Consider the following 26,733-nt stretch of genomic DNA (forward strand, 5'->3'; position numbering starts at 1 on the left):
ATGCGGCTACGGGCCCTAACCCCCCCCCCCCCCCCCCCATCGACGTCACTCGCCACGCCCCCAAATCTGTCCCCGGCACACATTGAGAGAGAGTTACGCCAGTGTACTATATAAATATACTTCCAAAACCAAACAACGCACTGTTTCCCACTCGGTTCATCTAACGTTATAACGTCAAGATCTTTCACGAGAGAACGATTACTTGCATAGAACCAGCTACTAGCTGCTAACGCTAGCTAGCCCACTGCTAACTGCACGCTGCTGAACCAAAACAAAGAGACCCCGAGACCAATACTAGTGTTGCTGAGCAGCAGCAACTAAAACTAAAGTGTGAAATAATGACCAGCATGGCTTCTCCAGAGAAGGCTTCTTCGGGCTGCAAGAAGAAGACGATCGAGAGGAAGTGTGCTTCTAAAGACGAGTACAGGCAACTGTCTAGCATCATGGGAACCATGAACAATCTGAGGAAACAGGTGGGCTTATAGGTCTACGTCAAATGTATATACTCTCTTTTTGTATCACAAACTACTGTATTTGTAAATCTGGTATGTCATAAATGTATAGATGTAGCAGTACTGTCTATCTGTATGTCATGTATGTCATATATGTTATGATGAATTGAAAATGGGGGACCCTGATGTAAACGAGACGAAAGTCTTTCTCTGGTCTGCATCCCATTAACAACTGTGTGTATTGTACCCATTCTGCAATCTGTTAATAAAGTTTTCAATCAATCAATAGGTGATGGAGAACGGGCTATGAGCCACGGTGCCATGATCTGATCACCCCCTGCAATGCAGCATTCACGCCAATGAAGCGTCTTGATTTTAACGGGATAGTGTGTGTCTGTTTTGTCGTCTTCTGTGTCTGCGTTCGTGTTTTTAGATACAAGTATTAATACGTATAGTCCGAGAGCGAGTGAGTCAGCATTTGGACATGTACACGTATGATGAGACAGACAATAGTATTGTGTGCAAGGAAGCAGGTATGGAGTGTTTCAATAAATGTGTGTGTGTGTGTGCACCGATTATAATGTGTGCTGCACATATCTCTGGTTGTATGCCTAACTAATTGCATGCATGGTACCTGTTGCTTAACACAGTGGGTGTTTTTGTTTCCGCAGGGAACTCTGTGTGACGTGACCCTGGTGGTACAGGGAAAGCACTTCTCTGCCCACAGAGTGGTCCTGGCCTCTGCCAGCCATTTCTTCAATCTCATGTTTACTAGTGAGTACACTTACTCTCAGCCATTTCTTTAATCTCATGTTTACTAGTAGTGAGTACACTCACTCTCAGCCATTTCTTTAATCTCATGTTTACTAGTAGTGAGTACACTCACTCTCAGCCATTTCTTTAATCTCATGTTTACTAGTAGTGAGTACACTCACTCTCAGCCATTTCTTTAATCTCATGTTTACTAGTAGTGAGTACACTCACTCTCAGCCATTTCTTTAATCTCATGTTTACTAGTAGTGAGTACACTCACTCTCAGCCATTTCTTTAATCTCATGTTTACTAGTGAGTACAATTTAAAAATGGGGGACCCTGATGTAAACGAGACGAAAGTCTTTCTCTGGTCTGCATCCCCTTAACAATTGTGTGTATTGAGCCGTACTGTATTGTACGCCGTGGTTGATTGATTGCAGAATGGGTACAATACAGTATGGCTCAATACACACAATTGTTAAGGGGATGCAGACCAGAGAAAGACTTTCGTCTTGTTTACATCAGGGTCCCCCATTTTCAATTCATTATGAATTGTAAGTAAGGGTGCAATTAGCACCGTGCAATCCATTCTTTGTGGATCCCGCCCTCACTCTCAGCCATTTCTTCAATCTCATGTTTACTAGTGAGTACAGTACACTCTCTCTCGCACTCACTCAAAAGAAACCCAGCGCACACACCACACTTCCAATCGCACACTTTCTGTTAACAATTTACCCCATCCACTCTCTCTACCTCTCTCCTCCCTTCCCTTCTCCATCCTTGGTTCCAGCAGCCAGTATGTTGGAGTCGACGTCTCACGAGGTGGAGCTGAGAAGCGCTGAGCCTGAGATCATCGAGCTGCTGGTGGAGTTCGTCTACACTGCCCGGTGAGACGCCGCGCTAACCGTAGAACTGGGGCTGTCCGGGCTCTCGCTAACCGTAGAACTGGGGCTGTCCGGGCTCTCGCTAACCGTAGAACTGGGGCTGTCCGGGCTCTCGCTAACCGCAGAACTGGGGCTGTCCGGGCTCTCGCTAACCGTAGAACTGGAGCTGTCCGGGCTCGCGCTAACCGTAGAACTGGGGCTGTCCGGGCTCTCGCTAACCGTAGAACTGGAGCTGTCCGGGCTCTCGCTAACCGTAGAACTGGAGCTGTCCGGGCTCTCGCTAACCGCAGAACTGGGGCTGTCCGGGCTCTCGCTAACCGTAGAACTGGGGCTGTCCGGGCTCTCGCTAACCGCAGAACTGGGGCTGTCCGGGCTCTCGCTAACCGCAGAACTGGAGTTGTCCCGGCTCACGCTAACCGTAGAACTGGAGCTGTCCGGGCTCTCGCTAACCGTAGAACTGGGGCTGTCCGGGCTCTCGCTAACCGTAGAACTGGAGCTGTCCGGGCTCTCGCTAACCGCAGAACTGGGGCTGTCCGGGCTCTCGCTAACCGCAGAACTGGGGCTGTCCGGGCTCGCGCTAACCGTAGAACTGGAGCTGTCCGGGCTCGCGCTAACCGTAGAACTGGGGCTGTCCGGGCTCTCGCTAACCGCAGAACTGGAGCTGTCCGGGCTCTCGCTAACCGTAGAACTGGAGCTGTCCGGGCTCTCGCTAACCGTAGAACTGGGGCTGTCCGGGCTCTCGCTAACCGTAGAACTGTCCCGGCTCTCGCTAACCGTAGAACTGTCCCGGCTCTCGCTAACCGTAGAACTGGAGCTGTCCCTGCTCTCGCTAACCGTAGAACTGTCCCGGCTCTCGCTAACCGTAGAACTGTCCCGGCTCTCGCTAACCGTAGAACTGTCCCGGCTCTCACTAACCGTAGAACTGTCCCGGCTCTCGCTAACCGTAGAACTGGAGCTGTCCCTGCTCTCGCTAACCGTAGAACTGTCCCGGCTCTCGCTAACCGTAGAACTGTCCCTGCTCTCGCTAACCGTAGAACTGTCCCGGCTCTCGCTAACCGTAGAACTGTCCCGGCTCTCGCTAACCGTAGAACTGGAGCTGTCCCTGCTCTCGCTAACCGTAGAACTGTCCCGGCTCTCGCTAACTGTAGAACTGTCCCGGCTCTCGCTAACCGTAGAACTGTCCCGGCTCTCGCTAACCGTAGAACTGTCCCGGCTCTCGCTAACCGTAGAACTGTCCCTGCTCTCGCTAACCGTAGAACTGTCCCTGCTCTCGCTAACCGTAGAACTGTCCCGGCTCTCGCTAACCGTAGAACTGGGGCTGTCCCGGCTCTCGCTAACCGTAGAACTGTCCCGGCTCTCGCTAACCGTAGAACTGTCCCGGCTCTCGCTAACCGTAGAACTGGGGCTGTCCCGGCTCTCGCTAACCGTAGAACTGTCCCGGCTCTCGCTAACCGTAGAACTGTCCCGGCTCTCGCTAACCGTAGAACTGGGGCTGTCCCGGCTCTCGCTAACCGTAGAACTGTCCCGGCTCTCGCTAACCGTAGAACTGTCCCTGCTCTCGCTAACCGTAGAACTGTCCCGGCTCTCGCTAACCGTAGAACTGTCCCGGCTCTCGCTAACCGTAGAACTGTCCCGGCTCTCGCTAACCGTAGAACTGGGGCTGTCCCGGCTCTCGCTAACCGTAGAACTGTCCCGTCTCTAACTAACCGTAGAACTGGGGCTGTCCCGGCTCTCGCTAACCGTAGAACTGTCCTGTCTCTCGCTAACCGTATGCTTGCGTTATATTTGGTCCGGTTCCAATACAGCTTCAAACCAACCTACAACATCACACAGCACTTTGCTTTTTTTATAAAAAAAATGTATTATGTTTTAGTAGATTTTTATTGCGTTTTTGGTACCGGGCAGTCCGGTAGAGAGGGAGAGGAGGAAATGGGAGACGGAGCAGGGGAAGACATTCGGCAAAGAACGCCCGGTCCGGGAATCGAACCCGGGTCGGCCGTGCCGCGACGCAGCGTGTTACGTGGTTCGCCGTTTGGGCGCCCCAGCACTTTGCTTTTAAGAAGCGTAAACCTGCGTCCCCTGGGTTAAGGTGTCAAGTTAGAAAGGACAGCTTGGGGCGCCAGGGTGGCGCACCACGTAGCGCACTGTAGTGCAACGCGGCCGTCCCAGGTTCGACTCCCGGACCCGACGACCTTTGACGCATGTCTTTCCCCATATCTCCTCCCGTTATTCCTCTCTGCCGGACTTGTCTAATAAAGCCAATAAAAATCGACCAAAACATCCTTTTGGCCAAATTTCCATCGGGATGAATAAAGTATTTCTATTTCTATTGTATTGTTTGCCCCAAACAATGGCTTAGTTCACACCGAGGTGAGAGGCCAGGGCCTATGGCCCCCACCCCCCTCTCTACTTATTGTCTCCTTCTTGTCCTCAGTGTCGCCCAGGTGGCCAGTGGAAACACTCCTCTCAGCCAAAGCTCATTTAACCCACATGTACTTTGTATTCATTTAAAAACAAGTTTTACTATTAAACCTATTTTGATCGGGGCGCCCTCATGGCGCATACCATAGTGCCTCGCGCACCTACGCGGCCGACCCGGGTACGATCCCAGATCCCGTCGTTATTTGTCGCATGTCCTCCCAACCTCTCCTCCCGTTCGCCCTCTCCTCTGTCGGTCCTGCGTGGCCAAAATAAACCTGTAAAAATGCTAAAAAAAACTTTTGATCAGAATATCCGATATAATTGATCAATCATAATCCGCCACACTGGTATGTTAGCTAGTGCTTTCTGCGATTTACATTTACGACAAGATCGAACGTTTTTAAAAAAAATTTAATTCCCAACCCCCTTCCTGGTTGTTGCGCACTTTCCCCTACTGTTGGTCCGAGAGGCCGGAGACTGTCACATGCTTTCCTCCGACGCATGTGCAGCCAGCCGGCAGCCAGCCTGGCCGCTTAATCATTTTAGGCAACCAGCTTGCGCCTAGCCACGCCCCCGCTCTGCCGCGGCATTATGCAGCCGTAATCCCCCCTCTTTTAACATCGACGGTTAGCTCAACTGGTTCGCCGCCTTGCTGTGGATCCTGCGGTGCGTTGGTGACAAGTTCGAATCACTTATTTTTTTTTTTTTTTTTTTTAACATGCATTCTTTCGCCGGTTAAGTTTAGGCATTCTTTCGGAGTTGGTTAAGGTTAGGGTTAAGTTTAGGCATTGTTTCTGAGTTGGTTAAGGTTAGAGTTTGTCTTAGAGCAGTGGTTCTCAACTGGTCTAGCCTCGGGACCCAACATTTTCCTTAGTCATTAAGTCGCGACCCAAATTTTTGAACGACTATAATTAATTAATTTTTCTTTTTTTTGCAGTAATACACAATCTTTCATGCACTGTTAAAAACATGAAATAAACACAAAAAAGTGCAACAAAAATGCAACTAGGGCTAAAAACCCAATGAAATAAAATAATAATAAATAATATATGCTTCTTAGCAGATTTCTTAGCTTAACATAACAAACAAACCTAAGTTTGGGGGAACTAATGGGATAACTGGGGTTGCAACAAAAGTGCAAATAGGGCTAAAAACCCAATGAAATGAAATAATAATAATAATAATAAATAATTATGCTTCTTAGCAGACTTCTTAGCTTAACATAACAGACCTACAGTAAGTTTGGGGGAACTAATGGGATAACTGGGGTTGCAACAAAAGTGCAACTAGGGCTACAAAAACCCAATGAAATAAAATAATAATAAATGTTGTTTGCTCCTGACAAGAGTCTCAAAGTCTGGGGTGATGGTAGACAAAGCAACTCTGAGGTCATGCTCAATGTCCAATCTGTTCCTCTGCTTTGTCTTCAGCTGGACCAGAGCTGAGAAGCCACTTTCACAAAGATAGCTAGTGGGGAAATTTTTTTTTTTAAATAAAAAATAAAATATATTTTTTTTACGCATCCGCGACCCACTCAAAATGGCCCTGCGACCCACTTTTGGGTCGCGACCCAGCAGTTGAGAAACACTGTCTTAGAGCATGGCAATATTCTTTCGGAGTTGGTTAGGGTTAAGTTTAGGCATTGTTTCGGAGTTGGTTATGGTTAGGGTTAAGTTTAGGCATTGTTTCGGAGTTGGTTAAGGTTAGGGTTAAGTTTAGGCATTGTTTCGGAGTTGGTTAAGGTTAGGGTTTGTCGCAGAGCATTGCAATAGAATGCAGCCTATTTCCGCACTGCCGCTCTCTCGCGCTGCCGCGGTCACATGGGCGTCGTGGCCAATCGGAGAAACGCTGAACACAAGTTGGTTGCCTAAAATGTTGACGCAGCCTGGCCGCGCAGAGTAATGTGCGGGAGGCCGCACTACCTCTCTCCAGATCCTACCCTCGCTGAGCAGGCGCCCCGACTGAACTGTAGGGGTCGCTGTCCACAACGCCCAGGACCCACCCGCCAGCTTTCCCCACCCCTTAATACTGCCAATTGTATTAGTGTGAACGGCCAGCCAAGCTGGTGACAACGCCGGGAGCTGGATTCGAACACGCGAATCCAGCGTCTCCAGCGTTGGTGACGAACGCAATCTCCGCTACGCCACCTGACCGCCCAAGATCGAAAGTTTGACCTTCGTTAAAGGTTTTCCTGAGCGAGATGGAGGAAAGAAAACGCATTGTGTTTTCTTGGGTGTCCCTCAATCCAACATTGGGTCCCTAAATTGGCCCTCAGTCATCAAAACCTTGAGAACCCCTGCTTTATAGGGCTGTCACTTTAACAAAAAATCGAATTCTTGTTGCAGAATTGTAGACCAGTTCGAATTCGAATTTCAATGAAAAAAAAAAAAAACCTAAACGTAAAAAAGGTCTAAGCCAGTTTCGGCAACTTTTTTTTACCGTGGTATGTTTGGTATCATTCTTTTCAGCACAGGATCGCCTATTATGACCTGACCGTTTAAAAAAATAATTTTTTGAATCTTGTGTTTTTATGTAAATTCGAAAATAATGTGACAGCCCTACTGCTTTAGTATAAGACTTGATGTGTGTGGTGTGTGTGTGTCTCTCTCAGTATCTCAGTAAACAGCAGTAACGTCCAGTCCCTCCTGGATGCGGCCAACCAATACCAGATCGAGCCGGTGAAGAAGATGTGCGTGGAGTTTCTCAAAGGACAGATCGACGCCACCAACTGCCTGGGTGAGGAGAAGGACTAGAAGAATCACAGCTCTAGAGTCGACGCTGTGTGCCGTCCCACGGCCCCGTCCTGTAGGGATGGGCACCGAATCCGGTACTTTTATTAAGGGTATCGACCGAATCACGTCGGTACTACAGAGTACCGATTCACGTGAGATCAACCGGTGCCACATTTCGGTAAAAAATAAATAAAATACACAACAATACACGCTTACCTAGGATTTGCCTTTATTCAACAACAACAAAGCAGTCTGGGCAATGGCAAGCCGAAAACGGTCGCAAGTGTGGGTTACACTTTACAAAGCCAGATGCAGACAACGCTCGCTGCAATATTATATTATATAGGGCTGACCCCTATTAATCGATTAGTCGACTAATCGGTTGAAAGGGGCCGTAGTCGACTGGCCAACCTCTTAGTCGAATATATTATAATTTTTTTCAAAAGAAAAGAGGCATAGAAGCGTGGCTAACGCTAATGGCACGCATACCAGAGGCTAACTGCCTACGAAAACAGGCACAGAGGCACTGAAAGAGGATTTCACCCATCTAATGAACACACTATACTAGACAAATATCAAGATGTATCCATCAGTGGACCAATTGCATGCTTTTGCAGAGGACAAGAAGCCTTCAGTCGACTCCTTCAGACATTAAGCACCCCCACAGCCCAAATGGAATGATAAAAAAAAAAATATATATATATATATATATTATATATTATACTTTTTTTTGACCAATAGTCGACTAACGGCAAATTTTGGCCAATCCTAGTCGACCATCCAAATCCTTAGTCGGGGACAGCCCTAATATTATATATATATTAACAAATTGTTCTAAATAAATAATAATGATAATAAATAATTAGAAGTTTGGAAATTTTTTCTTTCCAACTGGGGTAGGTAAAATTACAGAAAAAAGGTACCGTTGGGTATCGATTCACAGGTACCGGTATCGGCTCAAATGTGAACGGTACCCAACCCTACTGTCGTTTCTGCATTAAAGTCGGTCCTCAGAGGCCATTCACGTGTAGTTGTCTTTCCTCCAGCATGGCTGCCCAGGCTGTAACCATCGGGAACCCCACTTTTGAAAGAACATTCCCAATTTCTGTGTAGTCGGTGAAACAATGGGAAAGCAACTGTGACTTGTTTTACAAGATCCAGTAATGAAACAACCAACTCGTTACATTTCCGTTTTGTAAAGTTCTCTCATGCCGACACACGGCGACCGCTGTTTGGCCCAACGTGGAGGACAAACGGGGCCATTCTGAACCTCCCGTGAAAGGCCTCTATTGTCGCCCCCTCTCCTGTAGGTATCTCCTCGCTGGCAGACTGCCTGGACTGTCCGGAGCTGAAGGTGGCCGCCGACGACTTCATCCACCTCCACTTCACCGAGGTTTATAAACTGGACGAGTTCCTTCAGCTGGACGTCACGCAGCTCACACGCCTGCTGCACCAGGACACGCTCACTGTGCGCGCCGAGGACCAGGTACACACACACACAGACGCACATACACACACAGACATACACACACACACACAGCTCACACACACACACACAGACGCAGACACACAGACATACACACACACACAGACATACATACACGCACACACACACACACAGACACAGACACACACACACACACACAGACACAGACACACACAGACACACACACAGACACACACACGCACACACACACACACACAGATGCAGACACACACAGACACACACACACACACACACAGCTCACACACACACACAGCTCGCAGACACACACAGACATACACACACACACAGCTCACACACACACACACACACACAGCTCACAGATGCAGACACACACAGACAGACACACCACACACAGATGCAGACACACGCAGACACACACAGGCACACACACACACAGACAGACACACCACACACAGACACACGCACACACACGCACACATACGCAGACACGTCACACACACACAGACACACACAGGCACACACACAGATGCAGACACACGCACAAGATAGAAGATACTTTAATGCCACACAACTATGGTTGGTGGTAATTGTTTGCGGTACAGCATGTTATTTAAGCACAAGGACATCAACATGGAACATCAAACGCCCACCTCCCAATCCCCACAATAAATACCGTAATTCCTCTAATAGTAACCCCGGCTTGTATTTGTTTCAACTGTAGCGGATACCAGGCTTGTATTAGGAGGAGGCATGTATAAGAGAGAGGCCTATATTTCTAATTTTCAAACAGATCATAATGAATAAATCAACATTGTGTGTCAGTTTGAACCCAGTAAAATGTACTGGGTTCATTTATTGAAACCAAGGACTGTATGAAATACGGTAGTAAACAGTGCAATTACAGGTGGTCAAAATTTTTTAAATAAAGTAAAATAGTGCAATCACAATACTGGTATAATAATAATAATAATAATAATAATAATAATAATAATAATAATAATAATAATAATAATAATAATAATAATAATAATAATAATAATAATAATAAAATAATAATAATAATAATAATAATAACTTCATTTTATACAATTCTGAGGTAGGCTTACTCTCTTGGTAAACATTAACACCATACCATTATATGGTATTTACTGCACAGCCAGGCCAGCATATAACAACAATAACAAAATATATTGCCTATGGTAAATCCGTTGAGGGAAATACCGTAATTCCTCTAATATACATGAAACCCGGCTTGTATTAGGAGGCCGGCTTATAATTGCTTAGCTCAACAGCGCACCCGGTCATTAATAGAGACCCGGTTTTTAATTGAATACCGGTTACTATTAGAGGAATTACGGTACATAAATACATACAGGACAGTCACATGTAACAGTGTCAGTTCATGTTAATTTCAGTTCGGATGCTTGCCTGTCTGTGCAAGGGGGGGGGGGGGGGGGGGGGGGGGGCGGGCTGGGCCAGGGTGTTTAGTTTTCGCACTGCTGTGGGGAAAAAGCTGTTTGTGAAGCGTGTGTGTCTGGTTAGAATGGACCTGTAGTGACCCGAGGGGCATGCGCTGGAATAAGTGGTGTGCTGGGTGGGAGGGATCGTTGACTATTTTACCAGAGCGGGTGACTGTGCGTGAGGTGTAGATGGAGTCCAGAGAGGGGAGGGGACAGCCAATTATTTTGGAGGCTGTCTTGGTGATGCGTTCTTCGGAAGAAACTGATGCCGGTCCAGGTTTTCCATGCACTTTTATTATGTTCTTGTGTGATGTATCGCACATTTTATTGCTGTGTGATGTATTGTTTGTATTGCACTGCAATACAAACAATTGCATGTATTGCATGTGTGTGTGTGTGTATTCCTCTGTGTATGTGCCGCCCATTGCATGTCGTTGTGTCGTTGCATGCCGAATAAAGACCTCTCTAAAGAGGTCCTGCATTATTTATTATTATTATTATTATTATTATTATTATTATTATTATTATTATTATTATTATTATTATTATTATTATGCTCGATATTGATATGGGATGCTCGATATTGGCTTTTTTACCGATATTGTCCAACTCTTAATTTCCGATACCGATATCAACCGATACCGATATATGCAGGGTTTCCCCCCCAAAAACGAATAATTTCAGGTAATTAACACTTTAATCGCCAAAAACGCCGTAGGACGTCTTTCCCCGCCATGCTCATTCTGCCAAAGACGCCGTACCACGTCTTTGATATCAATATTTCAAAAATCTTCGAAATCATATTTCTCCCCGGAGACCTGAGATCTACTGTTGAGCCCCTCTCAACTCTCCAACGGTTCAAGAGCGCCATCTGGTGGCCGATCGCCCAAACCGGAAGTGGTGCTCGCCCATATTTCGTCCGGGCACTCGCTATCGTTAGCGGGACTCCATCTTGATACACTGGACATCGATCGGTTGCAAATAACTCGATAAACGACATGATTTGGACGTATATACTATTATACAACCTGGAAATGGATCGCATATTTCTATATCCCATAATAGGAACATTTCTGTTCCACGCTCATCGCCCAACGCTATGAGGAAGCTACGGTAAGATTCAACATTATTTTTCAACGTGTTCTAGGGCTGGGCGATAAAACGATAACGATAACTATCGCGATAAATTATTTCCTCGAAATAAACATGAAACGTGGTCGCAAAGTTTCGATATATCGATTTTCCAAGCTTGGATATGAACACACGCACTAACAACCAATCAGTGAAGGAGATGGCCGATAGCGGAAGGAGACCCGGAAGGAGGCGCGGAGGTAGGACGCAGTAAACAAGGCTGGCTATGGCTAATTAGCTTGCACGCCGCTATTTCACAGGTTACCTGCCGAGTTGGTGTGTGTTTTGAATTCTGAGGGTAACTAGTAGTGTGGGGTATACGGTGGACGCCGTTGCAATGAATTGGGCGGAACAGAGTATTTTAGGGTCATTTTTTAGTACATTGTCATGAAATACTACGCTCGGAAACGAGGCTGGCTATGGCTAATTAGCTTGCACTGCGCTATTTCACATGTTACCTGCCGAGTTGGTGTGTGTTTTGAATTCTGAGGGTAACTGTTATAGTAGTGTGGGGTATACGGTGGACGTCGTTGCAATGAATTAGGCGGAACAGAGTATTTTAGGGTCATTTTTTAGTACATTGTCATGAAATACTCCGCTTGCTTTGGCTAACTCCTAACGTGCGCGGACTGATGACGACATCAACTCGACTCTCGAGACATTCACAGCAGCAAAACAAGTCAGCCCGCGTATCGGCGCCGGGCATAATAAGTTAATTGAACTTGACAGACATTATATCGACGATAATTATCGATATCGAGTTATATGAGAATAATTTTATAATTTTATCGCGATAACGTTTTTGGTCATATCGCCCAGCCCTAACGTGTTCGATACTAACTGCTCTAATGATCATATATCACCCACACTAGATGAATCATCTAACGTTGGCCACGGAATTATAAACGACCCCCCCCCCATCCGGTCAACATCAAATGATCAGTAGTAACTTCTAGAAGCACGTCCATTTGAAATTTTTTATCTCGCGCAGATTCCTATCAAACTGTATTTGATCATCAATATAATGCATTTGGGGCTATAAATCACGTTCTGGAGAAAGCTGCAGAAAACGATAAACATACTTATACTTTAGACCGTATTTTAGTATGAATATGTGAATGAAAAAGTATAACGTTGCTACACCCTGAACAATAGATATAGGACGTTGAATGAGCCATAGTAATGTCAATTTAGCAATACAATTTAAAAAGTTATAGCCCTGCAAAGAAGGGGAACGTCTCCATATTAAATAGGGCTGGCGAAGGATGGTAAATTATGAATTTAAGCCTGGCGATCAAAGTGTTAACATTACATATATCTTGTTGTGGAATTAACACAACATTATGCATACTTTTGACAATAAATAAAATCAGAATTTGTTCTTACTTGCTTGCCTGGGTAAATAAAGGTAAGAAAGAAAAAAAACCCAATACCGATAATTTCCGATATCACATTTTAATGCCAATATCGGCCGATAATATCGGACATCCCTAATTATTATTATTATTATTATTATTATTATTATTATTATTATTATTATTATTATTATTATTATTATTATTATTATTATTATTATTATTATTATTATTATTATTATTATTATTATTATTATTATTATTATTATTATTATTATTATTATTATGTATTGCAAATGTTATTGCTGTCATCTTGGCCAGGTCTCCCTTGCAAATGAGATCTTGTATCTCAATGGGACTTCTTGGTTAAATACATTTTATATATTTTTTTATTGCATGCTTTGCATCATATTTCTAAATGTTTGTATGGTCTTTCCTAATCCGTCCATCCCTGTGTGTAGATCTACGACGCGGCGGTGCGCTGGCTGAAGTACGACGTGTGTAACCGCCAGCGCTACATGGTGGAGGTGCTGGGCTGCGTGCGCTTCCCCCTGGTCTCCAAGGCCTTCCTGTCCAAGACGGTGCAGGGAGAGCCCCTCATACAGGACAACCCCGAGTGCCTCAAGATGGTCATCAGTGAGTGGACAGAGGGACGCACACGCTGCGCTACACCCAACTGGAGCTCTCCCCAAGCCTGTTTTTATTGTATTAGTTAGTGGTATTGGTCAGTAGGGATGGGCGTGAGTAACTCGTAGCTATGAGAAAAATCTATATATATATACTTTTTTTTATTTATTTTTTTACATATTTGTTTCACATGTATGTGTAAGATTAAATAACTGTTTGTTGGTTTCCTTAAACATATACGTGAATGAACAAAATTAAGTAAACTTTTTTTTTTGTTAGTAAAAAAAATTTGTAGTCCCCCCCCCCCCCTTTTTTTGAATAATACACGATCACTCGAGTATAGCATGCGATCAATCGATCTGGATTCTTCTTAAAAATGCCCATCCCTATTGGTTATTGGATTGGTTACATTTACATTTAGTCATTTAGCTGACGCTTTTATCCAAAGCGACTTACAAGTTCTGTACGACAAGTCATCAGGAAGGATACAACTCTATCAGCTGAGTAACAATGTTCATCAAAGTGTTGAGTGCTACAGTGTAGGTTAGTTTATTAGGACAAGTGCATGACAGTAAGGTTAGTTAGGGTTAGACTTTTTTTTAATTATATATATATATTTTTCAGATAATGGTTGAAGAAGTGCGTCTTTAGTCGAAGGCGAAAGATTGGACGTGTTAGTGGTATTGGTTAGTGGTATTGGTTAGTGGTATTGGTTAGTGGTATTGGTTAGTGGTATTGGTTAGTGGTATTGGTTAGTGGTATTGGTTAGCGGTATTGGTTAGTGGTATTGGTTAGCGGTATTGGTTAGTGGTATTGGTTAGCGGTATTGGTTAGTGGTATTGGTTAGCGGTATTGGTTAGCGGTATTGGTTAGTGGTATTGGTTAGCGGTATTGGTTAGTGGTATTGGTTAGCGGTATTGGTTAGTGGTATTGGTTAGTGGTATTGGTTAGTGGTATTGGTTAGCGGTATTGGTTAGCGGTATTGGTTAGTGGTATTGGTTAGTGGTATTGGTTAGTGGTATTGGTTAGTGGTATTGGTTAGCGGTATTGGTTAGTGGTATTGGTTAGCGGTATTGGTTAGTGGTATTGGTTAGTGGTATTGGTTAGTGGTATTGGTTAGTGGTATTGGTTAGTGGTATTGGTTAGTGGTATTGGTTAGTGGTATTGGTTAGTGGTATTGGTTAGTGGTATTGGTTAGCGGTATTGGTTAGTGGTATTGGTTAGTGGTATTGGTTAGTGGTATTGGTTAGTGGTATTGGTTAGCGGTATTGGTTAGTGGTATTGGTTAGCGGTATTGGTTAGCGGTATTGGTTAGTGGTATTGGTTAGTGGTATTGGTTAGTGGTATTGGTTAGTGGTATTGGTTAGTGGTATTGGTTGGGGCTGAGCGGTATCTCCTGAAATCATGGTATATTACCACATTTACCTTTTTGAAACAACTAGGGCTGCACGATTCTTGCAAAAATGTGAATCACGATTTTTCTCACTAAGAATTGAGATCACGATTCTCTCACACGATTCTTATTTTTTCAATAAAAACATTTATTGCACTCTTTCTTAACTCATTCACGGCCACTAGCTTTCGTCATCTGCGCTTTTTGGCGGCAGCGTTAATAACCATTTTAGCTGTTTGCAGACCCATCGTGTGTTCTGTATTATAGCTATGGAGACAATAGTATGGCTCATTTTACAGGCATTGTTCATAGTCCATTACTGACTAATCAGCTCATTTCTACACACTGTAGTTTGTTACACGCTAAACAGCGCTCCATTTCTGGAATAATCCAGTCTTTTTCCATAGATCGCGAGATAGGACGCATTATATGCAATAAGCCCAAACCGCTCTGGTTGATTCCCTGAAACCCCAAATACTCCCAAATCAAAGGTATCAGGGGTGGGCGGGTAGTCTTACCCAGAAAATCCGATCGTTAGAATACGCTTGGTTTATGTCCGGTAAAGTAAGCCACTGTGATCGTTACAGAAACATGTTTCAGGTTCGGTAAAATAGACATAGGGGGTCCTTACCTTAGCCAGGAGGTACTCCAAAAAGAATAATTCCAATGATCCCATCGGCGATCGCGATTACTCGTTTATATGTAATTACACGTGTTTACGGGACACTATAGGTTTTGAGGCGAGCAGGTATTCGATCGTCATTGCAATACCAACGTAGGTAGATTAATCATAGACACCTAGATGGCTCTGGCTGACCGTATAGAACAGGGATCAAAGGAAAAGACCAAAGGATCAAAACCTGAGTATACTCTGGTTTTGGCGCTCAACCGTTGGCGAGATAACCCGACTATACAACATAACATATATCAAAGTGCTTTACTTAAACATAACATATATGAAAGTGCTTGACTGAAACAAAAGTCTCTTGTAACATACAAAATAACTCGAGTCAGAATCGTCATAATTTTAAAAAGTTAAGTAAAAAGTAAAAAAAAAAAATTATAAATTAATCGTGCAGCCCTAGTAACGACAGATTAAATGCTGACTGATGGATGAAACACACACACCGTGTTGACACCCAGCCCTCTCGCAGGTGGGATGCGTTACCACCTCCTGTCTCCTGAGGACCGTGAGGACCTGGGCGAGAGCAGCCGACCGCGACGCAAGAAACACGACTACCGCATCGCCCTGTTCGGAGGCTCCCAGCCGCAGTCATGCCGTTACTTCAACCCCAAGGTACACACACACACACACACACTCCCAGCCACAGTCCGCCACTACTTCACCCCCCCCTCACACACACACTCACTAGGGCTGAGCCCAAACGTTCGAACCTTCGTTCATTACGTTGGCATCAGGGTTTCCGTTAGAATTTTTTTTTGGCGGTCTGAGTGTCCGGTAGATTTCAATCTACCGGACAAATGGGATCAATTCCGGTCAGAGTTTATTGAGCTTAAAAACAGTTGATAGGCCTATATAAAGAATGACATCCTCAAGGCATTTATAATATTTTAACTTAAAACTAGGCTACTTTTGCATATACAGTCATTAATATATTCCAAATAAAATAAGTCCCTCGAGACTTCGTGCTGCTGCCGACTTGAGGTGTCGGTGGGCAGTCTGCCCGACATTAATAAACAGCAGTCTGTTATAATCACATTTTTATGAGCTAACGAATTCCGTTATATTGGACATTTGTATTAATTATATCAAGCGAAGAACTGAGAAATTTGGCAGAGAGAGACAGCAACATTATCGTGGGTTTGCGTGATGTATATCTCCACCTCCCAACGACTTGGTGCTGGTCATAATGTCCGGTGAAAATAATTCCCTCTAAGCACAATTTGATTATTTGAATTGTATTAAAATAGGCTAAAATTAAATAGCCTATGCGATGAACGAAACAATCATTACATTTGTTTCATCGTTGCTTCACCAAGCAGGTCTGTCTAATAATGCCAACGCTGTGTCAGCGCGAGCTTGCTGCTAGATTTACGAGAAGCATGGAGCTGCAGACTCACAGAAGAGCAGTGTTTTCAGGTCCGGTCGGTGTCTCGGGACACCGCTCAGCAGCGCCCCCCACCCAACAGCTGAATTGCCAATGGCTGAATTGGAGTACTGCACTGTGCCGGTAAAGCTGGTGGGTTCTGTGGGTCTGCAGCTCCATGCTTCTCGTAAATCTAGCAGCAAGCTCGCGCTGACACACCGTTGGCATTATTAGACAGACCTGCTTGGTGAAGCAACGATGAAACAAATGTAATGATTGTTTCGTTCATCGCATAGGCTATTTAATTTTAGCCTATTTTAATACAATTCAAATAATCAAATTGTGCTTAGAGGGATTTATTTTCACCGGACATTATGACCGGAGAGATTAAATATGTCGGACTTCAACAGATTTTGCCGGTCAAAAACCGGTAATTACCGGACAACGGAAACCCTGGTTGGCATTCGAATTCTAAATCAACATTCAAATTTTTTATTAAAAAAAAATTGGGGTCTTTCTTCACAGTTGCAGATAAAGATTAGGCTACACTAATATTGTAGTATTAAAATAAACTGATGAGTTATATTCATTAATGAAAGTTGATTTAGTTGGGCTGGGGCTTCTCCCTGGTCTGGGGCTGGAAAGTTGATACCCTAACCCTAACCCTAACCCTAACCCTAACCCCGGAAGTAACTTACTGTTGCGGATAAGCTATAAGCTCCCGGTCCACTGTCTCACCGCCTCCAGCGCCGTTACAGTGTCGCTGCTCTCCCAGAACCGGGCGGACGGACCGCTGTATTTCTTCCGGTGGGTGTTCGCCCCGGTCCCGGGAGCCCCGGGGTGAGTTCCTCCAGACATTCTGGGCCTAAATCAACACGGGTTCTGTCTTCAAAACAACAAGACAAACCTGGCTGCTAGCCCGCTCTGCTAGCTAGCTCTCTGTCTCGTCTGTCTCTCTCGCGAGAGGATGCTCTCTCTCTCTCTCTCGTCTGTCTCTCTCGCGAGAGGATAGTTCTCTCTCGTCTGTCTCTCTCGCGAGATGATGCGAAGGGCCGTGTTTTTCGAAATAAAAGCTGTAATAATAATAATAATATAATAATAATAATAATAATAATAATAATAATAATAATAATAATAATAATAATAATAATAATAATAATAATAATAATAATAATAATAATAATAATAATAATAATAATAATAATAATAATAATAATAATAATAATAATAATAAAAAAATACTAATTTAATCACTTTATTCAAATTGAGGATTTAGTTTGAGGATATTAAAAAAGAGAAATTTAAACATCTATTTTTATTATACTATTTTCTTTAAATATTATTTTATTAAAAACCAAGGTTCGAACGTTCGTTCGAAAAACCCTGACGAAGTTCGAATTAGTGGTCTGCAAGGGCCTTGAAATAAAGCCCGAGCCCTGCCCGAGCCCTTGAACTTCAGGCCCTGCCCGAAAATAAGCCCGACTGTAAATAATATTTTAAGCCCTAGCCCGCGTGAAAACCCGAAAAAAATTATTATTATTATTATTATTATTATTATTATTATTATTATTATTATTATTATTATTATTATTATTATTATTATTATTATTATTATTATTATTATTATTATTATTATTATTATTATTATTATTATTAAAATATAAATTTTTTTGTATTTGTTTTAAATATTCGAAACACGGTTTTATATGAACGTAATAAATAAACAAAACTAAGAAGCATTTACATAGCCTGTTTCGCAATGCCGTCTCTCCCAGTGCTCGCTTATATAGACTGACTCACACTGTCGCACATCAGCCTCGTAAAACGTATTGAAGGCTATAGAATCTTATTTGACACACGCACACACACACACACGACACACAATAGCCTACTCAGTCAAACAAACAAACAGAAAACAGAAATCAGATTTCGAGCAGAGCAACGTAATGAAAATCACAACAAAACAAGTAGCAGTCGCGACCCAGCAAATAGTAAACATCACTCACCAGACGTCAGCAACGCGTTGAACACCGTTAACAAAACCGGCTACATACATCCCAAGAACAAATTAAAACGTTCGCCAACTGGCTATATTCCAACACAACCAATCGAGTTGAACTTGTCCCCTGAGTTCTCTCTGCGCGCTGCAGTAATTACATCCAAATGTTTCTCTGGCGCAAAAGAGAAAGCGAATCTTAAAACGAAGGTTATCATATAACCCTAGTTATATGAAAAAAAGAAAAAAAACGCAATAAAAAAAAAAAAAAAACGGCGGTGCCCGGGCCCGGCCGAGCCCGAATTATTTATTAAAAAAAAAGCCCTACCCAGCCCGAACCCGCCGGGCCGGGCCCCGTCGGGCCTGGGCAAGGTTGCAGTGCACTAGTTCGAATCCCAAAAACAGGCTTCGGGGATAGCCTTAACACACACACTCTCCCAGTCCTGCCACTACTGCACCCCCACACACACACACAAGAGAGAATGCTGCATCCATCAAACTGACAGGTGTATTGCTTTATTACCCCTCCCCCTCCCACCCCACCCCTCCTGGGAAAACATCATCCTTATTATCAGACAGATCCTCAGCAGGGGTCTTTGAAGGGATTCCAAGAATGTCCAAATGTTTTTTCATGCTGGCCTGTTCCTTTAAAACCCTCTGAGGTCGGAGCTGTGACCCCCCCCCCCCCCCCACACACACACTGATTCTGGGCCCTTTAGGGGGATCTTCAATTTTTTATTGTTTTACATTTAGTCATTTAGCTGAACGCTTTTATCCAAAGTGACTTACAAGTTCTGTACGACAAGTCATCAGGAAGGGCACAACTCTTATCAGCTGAGTAACAATGTTCATCAAAGTGTTGAGTGCTCCAGTGTAGGTTAGTTTATTAGGACAAGTGCATGACAGTAAGGTTAGTTAGGGTTAGATTTTTTTAATTAATTTTTTCATAATATGAAAGTACAGGTTCATACCTTCAAAATAAGCCATCACTTGTACAAATCAGGCAGATACTTTTCAATCTATATCTTATGAATCATGCTGATAACACACCTGAGCTACAGGCCCTCAAAGAAACCGGAGGCATTTCTCTTGCTACGCATAATGACTACTTTACCCAGAAAGCAATAAGATAAGCTATTCCTTTATTGATCCCCTTGAGGGAAATTCAGGATGATACCAATGTAACCCCCCCTCCCCCCACTTAACACCTTCTAGGCTGAGAGCAGTAATAGTATTGCAGTATCTACCTACAGTAATAGTATTGCAGTATCTCTCTACCTACAGTAATAGTATTGCAGTATCTCTACCTACAGTAATAGTATTGCAGTATCTCTGAACCTACAGTAATAGTATTGCAGTATCTCTACCTACAGTAATAGTATTGTAGTATCTCTACCTACAGTAATAGTATTGCAGTATCTCTACCTACAGTAATAGTATTGCAGTATCTCTACCTACAGTAATAGTATTGCAGTATCTCTGAACCTACAGTAATAGTATTGTAGTATCTCTACCTACAGTAATAGTATTGCAGTATCTCTACCTACAGTAATAGTATTGTAGTATCTCTACCTACAGTAATAGTATTGTAGTATATCTACCTACAGTAATAGTATTGCAGTATCTCTACCTACAGTAATAGTATTGTAGTATCTCTACCTACAGTAATAGTATTGCAGTATCTCTGAACCTACAGTAATAGTATTGCAGTATCTCTACCTACAGTAATAGTATTGCAGTATCTCTACCTACAGTAATAGTATTGTAGTATCTCTACCTACAGTAATAGTATTGTAGTATATCTACCTACAGTAATAGTATTGCAGTATCTCTACCTACAGTAATAGTATTGTAGTATCTCTACCTACAGTAATAGTATTGCAGTATCTCTGAACCTACAGTAATAGTATTGCAGTATCTCTGAACCTACAGTAATAGTATTGCAGTATCTCTACCTACAGTAATAGTATTGCAGTATCTCTGAACCTACAGTAATAGTATTGCAGTATCTCTGAACCTACAGTAATAGTATTGCAGTATCTCTACCTACAGTAATAGTATTGCAGTATCTCTACCTACAGTAATAGTATTGCAGTATATCTACCTACAGTAATAGTATTGCAGTATCTCTACCTACAGTAATAGTATTGTAGTATCTCTACCTACAGTAATAGTATTGCAGTATCTCTACCTACAGTAATAGTATTGCAGTATCTCTGAACCTACAGTAATAGTATTGCAGTATCTCTACCTACAGTAATAGTATTGTAGTATCTCTACCTACAGTAATAGTATTGCAGTATCTCTACCTACAGTAATAGTATTGTAGTATCTCTACCTACAGTAATAGTATTGCAGTATCTCTACCTACAGTAATAGTATTGCAGTATCTCTACCTACAGTAATAGTATTGTAGTATCTCTACCTACAGTAATAGTATTGTAGTATCTCTACCTACAGTAATAGTATTGTAGTATCTCTACCTACAGTAATAGTATTGCAGTATCTCTACCTACAGTAATAGTATTGTAGTATCTCTACCTACAGTAATAGTATTGTAGTATATCTACCTACAGTAATAGTATTGCAGTATCTCTACCTACAGTAATAGTATTGCAGTATCTCTACCTACAGTAATAGTATTGTAGTATCTCTACCTACAGTAATAGTATTGCAGTATCTCTACCTACAGTAATAGTATTGTAGTATCTCTACCTACAGTAATAGTATTGCAGTATCTCTACCTACAGTAATAGTATTGCAGTATCTCTGAACCTACAGTAATAGTATTGTAGTATATCTACCTACAGTAATAGTATTGCAGTATCTCTGAACCTACAGTAATAGTATTGCAGTATCTCTACCTACAGTAATAGTATTGCAGTATCTCTACCTACAGTAATAGTATTGCAGTATCTCTACCTACAGTAATAGTATTGCAGTATCTCTACCTACAGTAATAGTATTGCAGTATCTCTACCTACAGTAATAGTATTGTAGTATCTCTACCTACAGTAATAGTATTGCAGTATCTCTACCTACAGTAATAGTATTGTAGTATCTCTACCTACAGTAATAGTATTGCAGTATCTCTACCTACAGTAATAGTATTGTAGTATCTCTACCTACAGTAATAGTATTGTAGTATCTCTGAACCTACAGTAATAGTATTGCAGTATCTCTACCTACAGTAATAGTATTGTAGTATCTCTACCTACAGTAATAGTATTGTAGTATCTCTACCTACAGTAATAGTATTGTAGTATCTCTACCTACAGTAATAGTATTGCAGTATCTCTGAACCTACAGTAATAGTATTGTAGTATATCTACCTACAGTAATAGTATTGCAGTATCTCTGAACCTACAGTAATAGTATTGCAGTATCTCTACCTACAGTAATAGTATTGTAGTATCTCTACCTACAGTAATAGTATTGTAGTATCTCTACCTACAGTAATAGTATTGTAGTATCTCTACCTACAGTAATAGTATTGCAGTATCTCTGAACCTACAGTAATAGTATTGTAGTATATCTACCTACAGTAATAGTATTGCAGTATCTCTGAACCTACAGTAATAGTATTGCAGTATCTCTACCTACAGTAATAGTATTGCAGTATCTCTACCTACAGTAATAGTATTGCAGTATCTCTACCTACAGTAATAGTATTGCAGTATCTCTACCTACAGTAATAGTATTGTAGTATCTCTACCTACAGTAATAGTATTGCAGTATCTCTACCTACAGTAATAGTATTGTAGTATCTCTACCTACAGTAATAGTATTGCAGTATCTCTACCTACAGTAATAGTATTGTAGTATCTCTACCTACAGTAATAGTATTGTAGTATCTCTGAACCTACAGTAATAGTATTGCAGTATCTCTACCTACAGTAATAGTATTGTAGTATCTCTACCTACAGTAATAGTATTGTAGTATCTCTACCTACAGTAATAGTATTGTAGTATCTCTACCTACAGTAATAGTATTGCAGTATCTCTACCTACAGTAATAGTATTGTAGTATATCTACCTACAGTAATAGTATTGTAGTATCTCTACCTACAGTAATAGTATTGTAGTATCTCTACCTACAGTAATAGTATTGTAGTATCTCTACCTACAGTAATAGTATTGTAGTATCTCTACCTACAGTAATAGTATTGCAGTATCTCTACCTACAGTAATAGTATTGCAGTATCTCTGAACCTACAGTATCTATAGGGAGGTGTAGTGGTTACTTCCTGGTCTATAGGGAGGTGTAGTGGTTACGTTATTGCTGTTTCCGGCCGGTCCACCATCTTGAAAACGCAATGTATTTCCCCATTGACCATTTCTAAATCGTCTCGTTTAAAACAAATAAAGCATCAACATTTGCATGTTGTACCTTTCTGTGCGTATTCATCCACAATCTATAGCTCAACATGAAAATATTCGCAATTAATCGTGAAAAAAAATATCGTCGAGTTTTATTTCAACCAAAAATGCTTAAACAATAACGTTAGTGATAGAAGGGAACTCGTTTTGTGCAAAAATGGAAAGCTTTTCAATATTCATCATGAGTCAGAATTGTTACAATAGCCGATAATCCATTTTCCCAATGATAAATCCCTAATACGGGTGGACCTTGCGGGGGGTCCAAAGTGATGTCAGACTCAGACTACACCTCCCTATATTATTGCAGTATCTCTGAACCTACCGCATGTCTCTGTCTCCGTCAGGACTCCAGCTGGATGGACATCCGCTGTCCCTTCGAGAAGCGTCGCGACGCCACGGCTGTCTTCTGGGACAACGTGGTCTACATCCTGGGCGGCTCGCAGCTCTTCCCCATCAAGCGCATGGACTGTTACAACGTCCTGAAGGACAGCTGGTACTCCAAGCTGGGCCCCCCCACGCCCCGCGACAGTCTGGCCGCCTGCGCCGCCCAGGGCAAGATCTACACGTCCGGAGGGTCGGAAGTGGGTGAGTTGTAGGTGAAAAGGGGGTTTTGGATCAGATGGGAGGGTTGACAGTCTTTCCTCCTGTTTGATACCCACACAGTTTAGAACCAGTCTTTCCTCCTGTTTGATACCCACACAGTTTAGAACCAGTCTTTCCTCCTGTTTGATACCCACACAGTTTAGAACCAGTCTTTCCTCCTGTTTGATACCCACACAGTTTAGAACCTGACTTTCCTCCTGTTTGATACCCACACCGTTTAGAACCCGTCTTTCCTCCTGTTTGATACCCACACAGTTTAGAACCTGTCTTTCCTCATGTTTGATACCCACACCGTTTAGAACCCGTCTTTCCTCCTGTTTGATACCCACACAGTTTAGAACCTGTCTTTCCTCCTGTTTGATACCCACACAGTTTAGAACCAGTCTTTCCTCCTGTTTGATACCCACACAGTTTAGAACCTGTCTTTCCTCCTGTTTGATACCCACACAGTTTAGAACCAGTCTTTCCTCCTGTTTGATACCCACACAGTTTAGAACCTGACTTTCCTCCTGTTTGATACCCACACCGTTTAGAACCTGTCTTTCCTCATGTTTGATACCCACACAGTTTAGAACCTGTCTTTCCTCCTGTTTGATACCCACACAGTTTAGAACCTGTCTTTCCTCCTGTTTGATACCCACACAGTTTAGAACCCGTCTTTCCTCCTGTTTGATACCCACACAGTTTAGAACCTGTCTTTCCTCCTGTTTGATACCCACACAGTTTAGAACCTGTCTTTCCTCCTGTTTGATACCCACACAGTTTAGAACCTGTCTTTCCTCCTGTTTGATAATACCCTGATGAAGCCCTGTTTGCTGTGGTGCAGGCAGCTCGGCCCTGGACCTGTTTGAGTGCTACGACACGCGCACCGAGACCTGGCAGGTGAAGGCCAGCATGCTGATGTCCCGCTGCAGCCACGGCTCGGTGGAGGCCGCCGGCCTCATCTACGTGTGCGGCGGGACCCTGGGGAACAACCTCTCCGGGAGGGTCCTCAACAACTGCGAGGTGTACGACCCCGGCACGCAGCAGTGAGTGGTGCTGCGCCGCGGGAATGGGGCTTGCACGACGAATCGGGGGAAAAAAATTGCGATCTCAATTCGTAGACCTATGCGATCTCGTTTCTAAATTATGCTGATTTTTTTTTATATTAAAAAATATATATATAACGGCTGGGTGGCGTAGCGGAGATTGCGCTCGTCACCAATGCAAGAGACTCTGGTCTCGACTCCCGGAGTCAGCATTGCCTGCGGCTTGGGCCAGTCGTCATACTATCTCAATTGGCAGAGATAGAGGGTGGAAGTCGATGGGTGGGGATTGGACGTTGTGGACAGCGACTCGGTTGGGTGACGCCTGTTCAGCAGAGACGGGAAGTATCGGGGGCAGCGTGAGCCTCCCACACGTTACTCCTCGCCAATGAGAGAAAATGATGATGATTCTGACTTGAGTTATTTTGTATGTTACAAGAGACTTTTAAGTTTAAGTCAAGCACTTTCATATATGTTATGTTTAAGTCTAGCACTTTCATGTTATGTTGTCTGTTTAAGAAAGAGTGCAATAAATGATTTTATTGAAAAAATAAGAATCGTGTGAGAGAATCGTGATCTCAAGAGAAAAATCACGATTCACATTTTTAGCAAGAATTGTGCAGCCCTACCGCAGAACACTTTCAATCTACTGTCGCCATGTTGGCCTCCCGCCATCGGGAAAACCAGATGAGCCACGTTTTCCCAAGACTCGTTTTTTGAAAGAAGGGAAAAAAAATCGAATCGAATTTTTATTTTTTATAAAGAAAATAAGTACATCTGGCCAGAATGTAGGCTACCAGTAATTCTAACACATTGAATAACACAAGGTAGATACAGTATATTTGTACTATCATTTAGATCTCAAAGTGGAGAAAATAGATATTTAGACCCCAAATATATAACCTTATGTTCGGGCCAAAACTGTACTATATACTGTAAAGTCATTATTGAGCATTTGAATGATGTTGTCTTGACACTCACCAATCTCTTTATCTTTGAGCTTCTTCCTTACCTCCATATCTCTCTGTCTCGCTCTCTGTCTCTCTCTAGATGGAGGGAGCTGTGTGGGATGAGAGAATCCAGGAAGAATCATGGTCTGGTGGTAGTGAAGAATAGGATATATGCTGTGGGAGGACAGGGAGCACTAGGTAACAAGAATACTCTGATTCTAATGCATTCATTATGGATATCAGTGTGTGTGTGTGTATATATTAGGGGTGTAACGGTACTTGTATTCGTCCCGCGAATTTACGGTACGGCCGTCACGGTGCGGTATGCGCAGCCATACGAAGAATACGCCTCACAGCGCAAACATACCAGTCGCGCATGCAGGCACTCGCGAGGTCCGTGTGAGAACAGCGCGCGTGGCCGGGCACACCGAGTCCGACTTCAGAACGGGCGAAAGTGCACGGAGGAAGGCACGTTTACATTGGAACAGCTGCAGGGTCATTACAATTTTACAGTTTTCTTTCGTTTTCTTGTTTGCCCAATAATGTTAACCAAATGAAACCAATGGAAAGACACACACGCGTCGCAGACACACACACCAACATTCTCCGCCGCCGGACTCTCACAGACACAGCCGATAAAAAAAAAAAAACAAAAAAAAAAACATACTTTTCCGGACTGATCATCTGAGCTCCTCTCCAGTTGAACTGCTACTGTGTTTAAATCCAAATAATCCTCTGCCATTGTTGTAACATGTCATCTGTTCTCTAGTATTCAGTCTCGTGAAGTTAAATTCTCTCTAGAAGTGAAACTGAAACTTACAAGGATAAGTTGGTAAAGGGGCAGTAGGCAAGTGGATGCCTGAACACAGAATGACACCAGTAACACTGACTACCACGGCAAGCCTATAGAAAATGATTATATTTAATAATTATAATAATTATCATAAATATATAATAATAATTATAAATAATAAAACATTTAAAGTAGATATTTGTTTAATAAATTAAATTATATATATTCTTTCTGTTGTACCGAACTCGTACCGAACCGTGAC

General features: G+C 42.8%; 1 protein-coding gene across 3 annotated transcripts in view; it reads left to right on the plus strand.

Annotated features, from left to right (window-relative positions):
- Positions 1–338: 338 nt before the first annotated feature.
- The window catches only part of LOC311230068 (kelch-like protein 7), a gene marked incomplete at its 5' end in the record, with an annotated part of 30,477 nt that continues 4,082 nt past the window's right edge, over positions 339–26,733 (plus strand). For 2 of the 3 annotated variants that reach the window (XM_084316214.1, XM_084316215.1), the window contains 10 exons: positions 339–473; positions 1,124–1,226; positions 1,999–2,092; positions 7,122–7,246; positions 8,553–8,728; positions 13,118–13,292; positions 15,831–15,973; positions 23,445–23,685; positions 24,530–24,731; positions 25,779–25,876. In XM_084316214.1, the coding sequence (XP_084172340.1) occupies positions 339–473; positions 1,124–1,226; positions 1,999–2,092; positions 7,122–7,246; positions 8,553–8,728; positions 13,118–13,292; positions 15,831–15,973; positions 23,445–23,685; positions 24,530–24,731; positions 25,779–25,876 (1,492 nt within the window). Of the gene's footprint in view, positions 474–1,123; positions 1,227–1,834; positions 1,849–1,995; positions 2,093–7,121; positions 7,247–8,552; positions 8,729–13,117; positions 13,293–15,830; positions 15,974–23,444; positions 23,686–24,529; positions 24,732–25,778; positions 25,877–26,733 lie in introns of those variants that run through there. The other variant, XM_084316216.1, reaches the window with a different exon arrangement.

Source organism: Notolepis coatsorum, assembly GCF_963971535.1.
Source record: "Notolepis coatsorum genome assembly, chromosome: 6".
Classification (NCBI taxonomy): Eukaryota; Metazoa; Chordata; class Actinopteri; order Aulopiformes; family Paralepididae; genus Notolepis; species Notolepis coatsorum.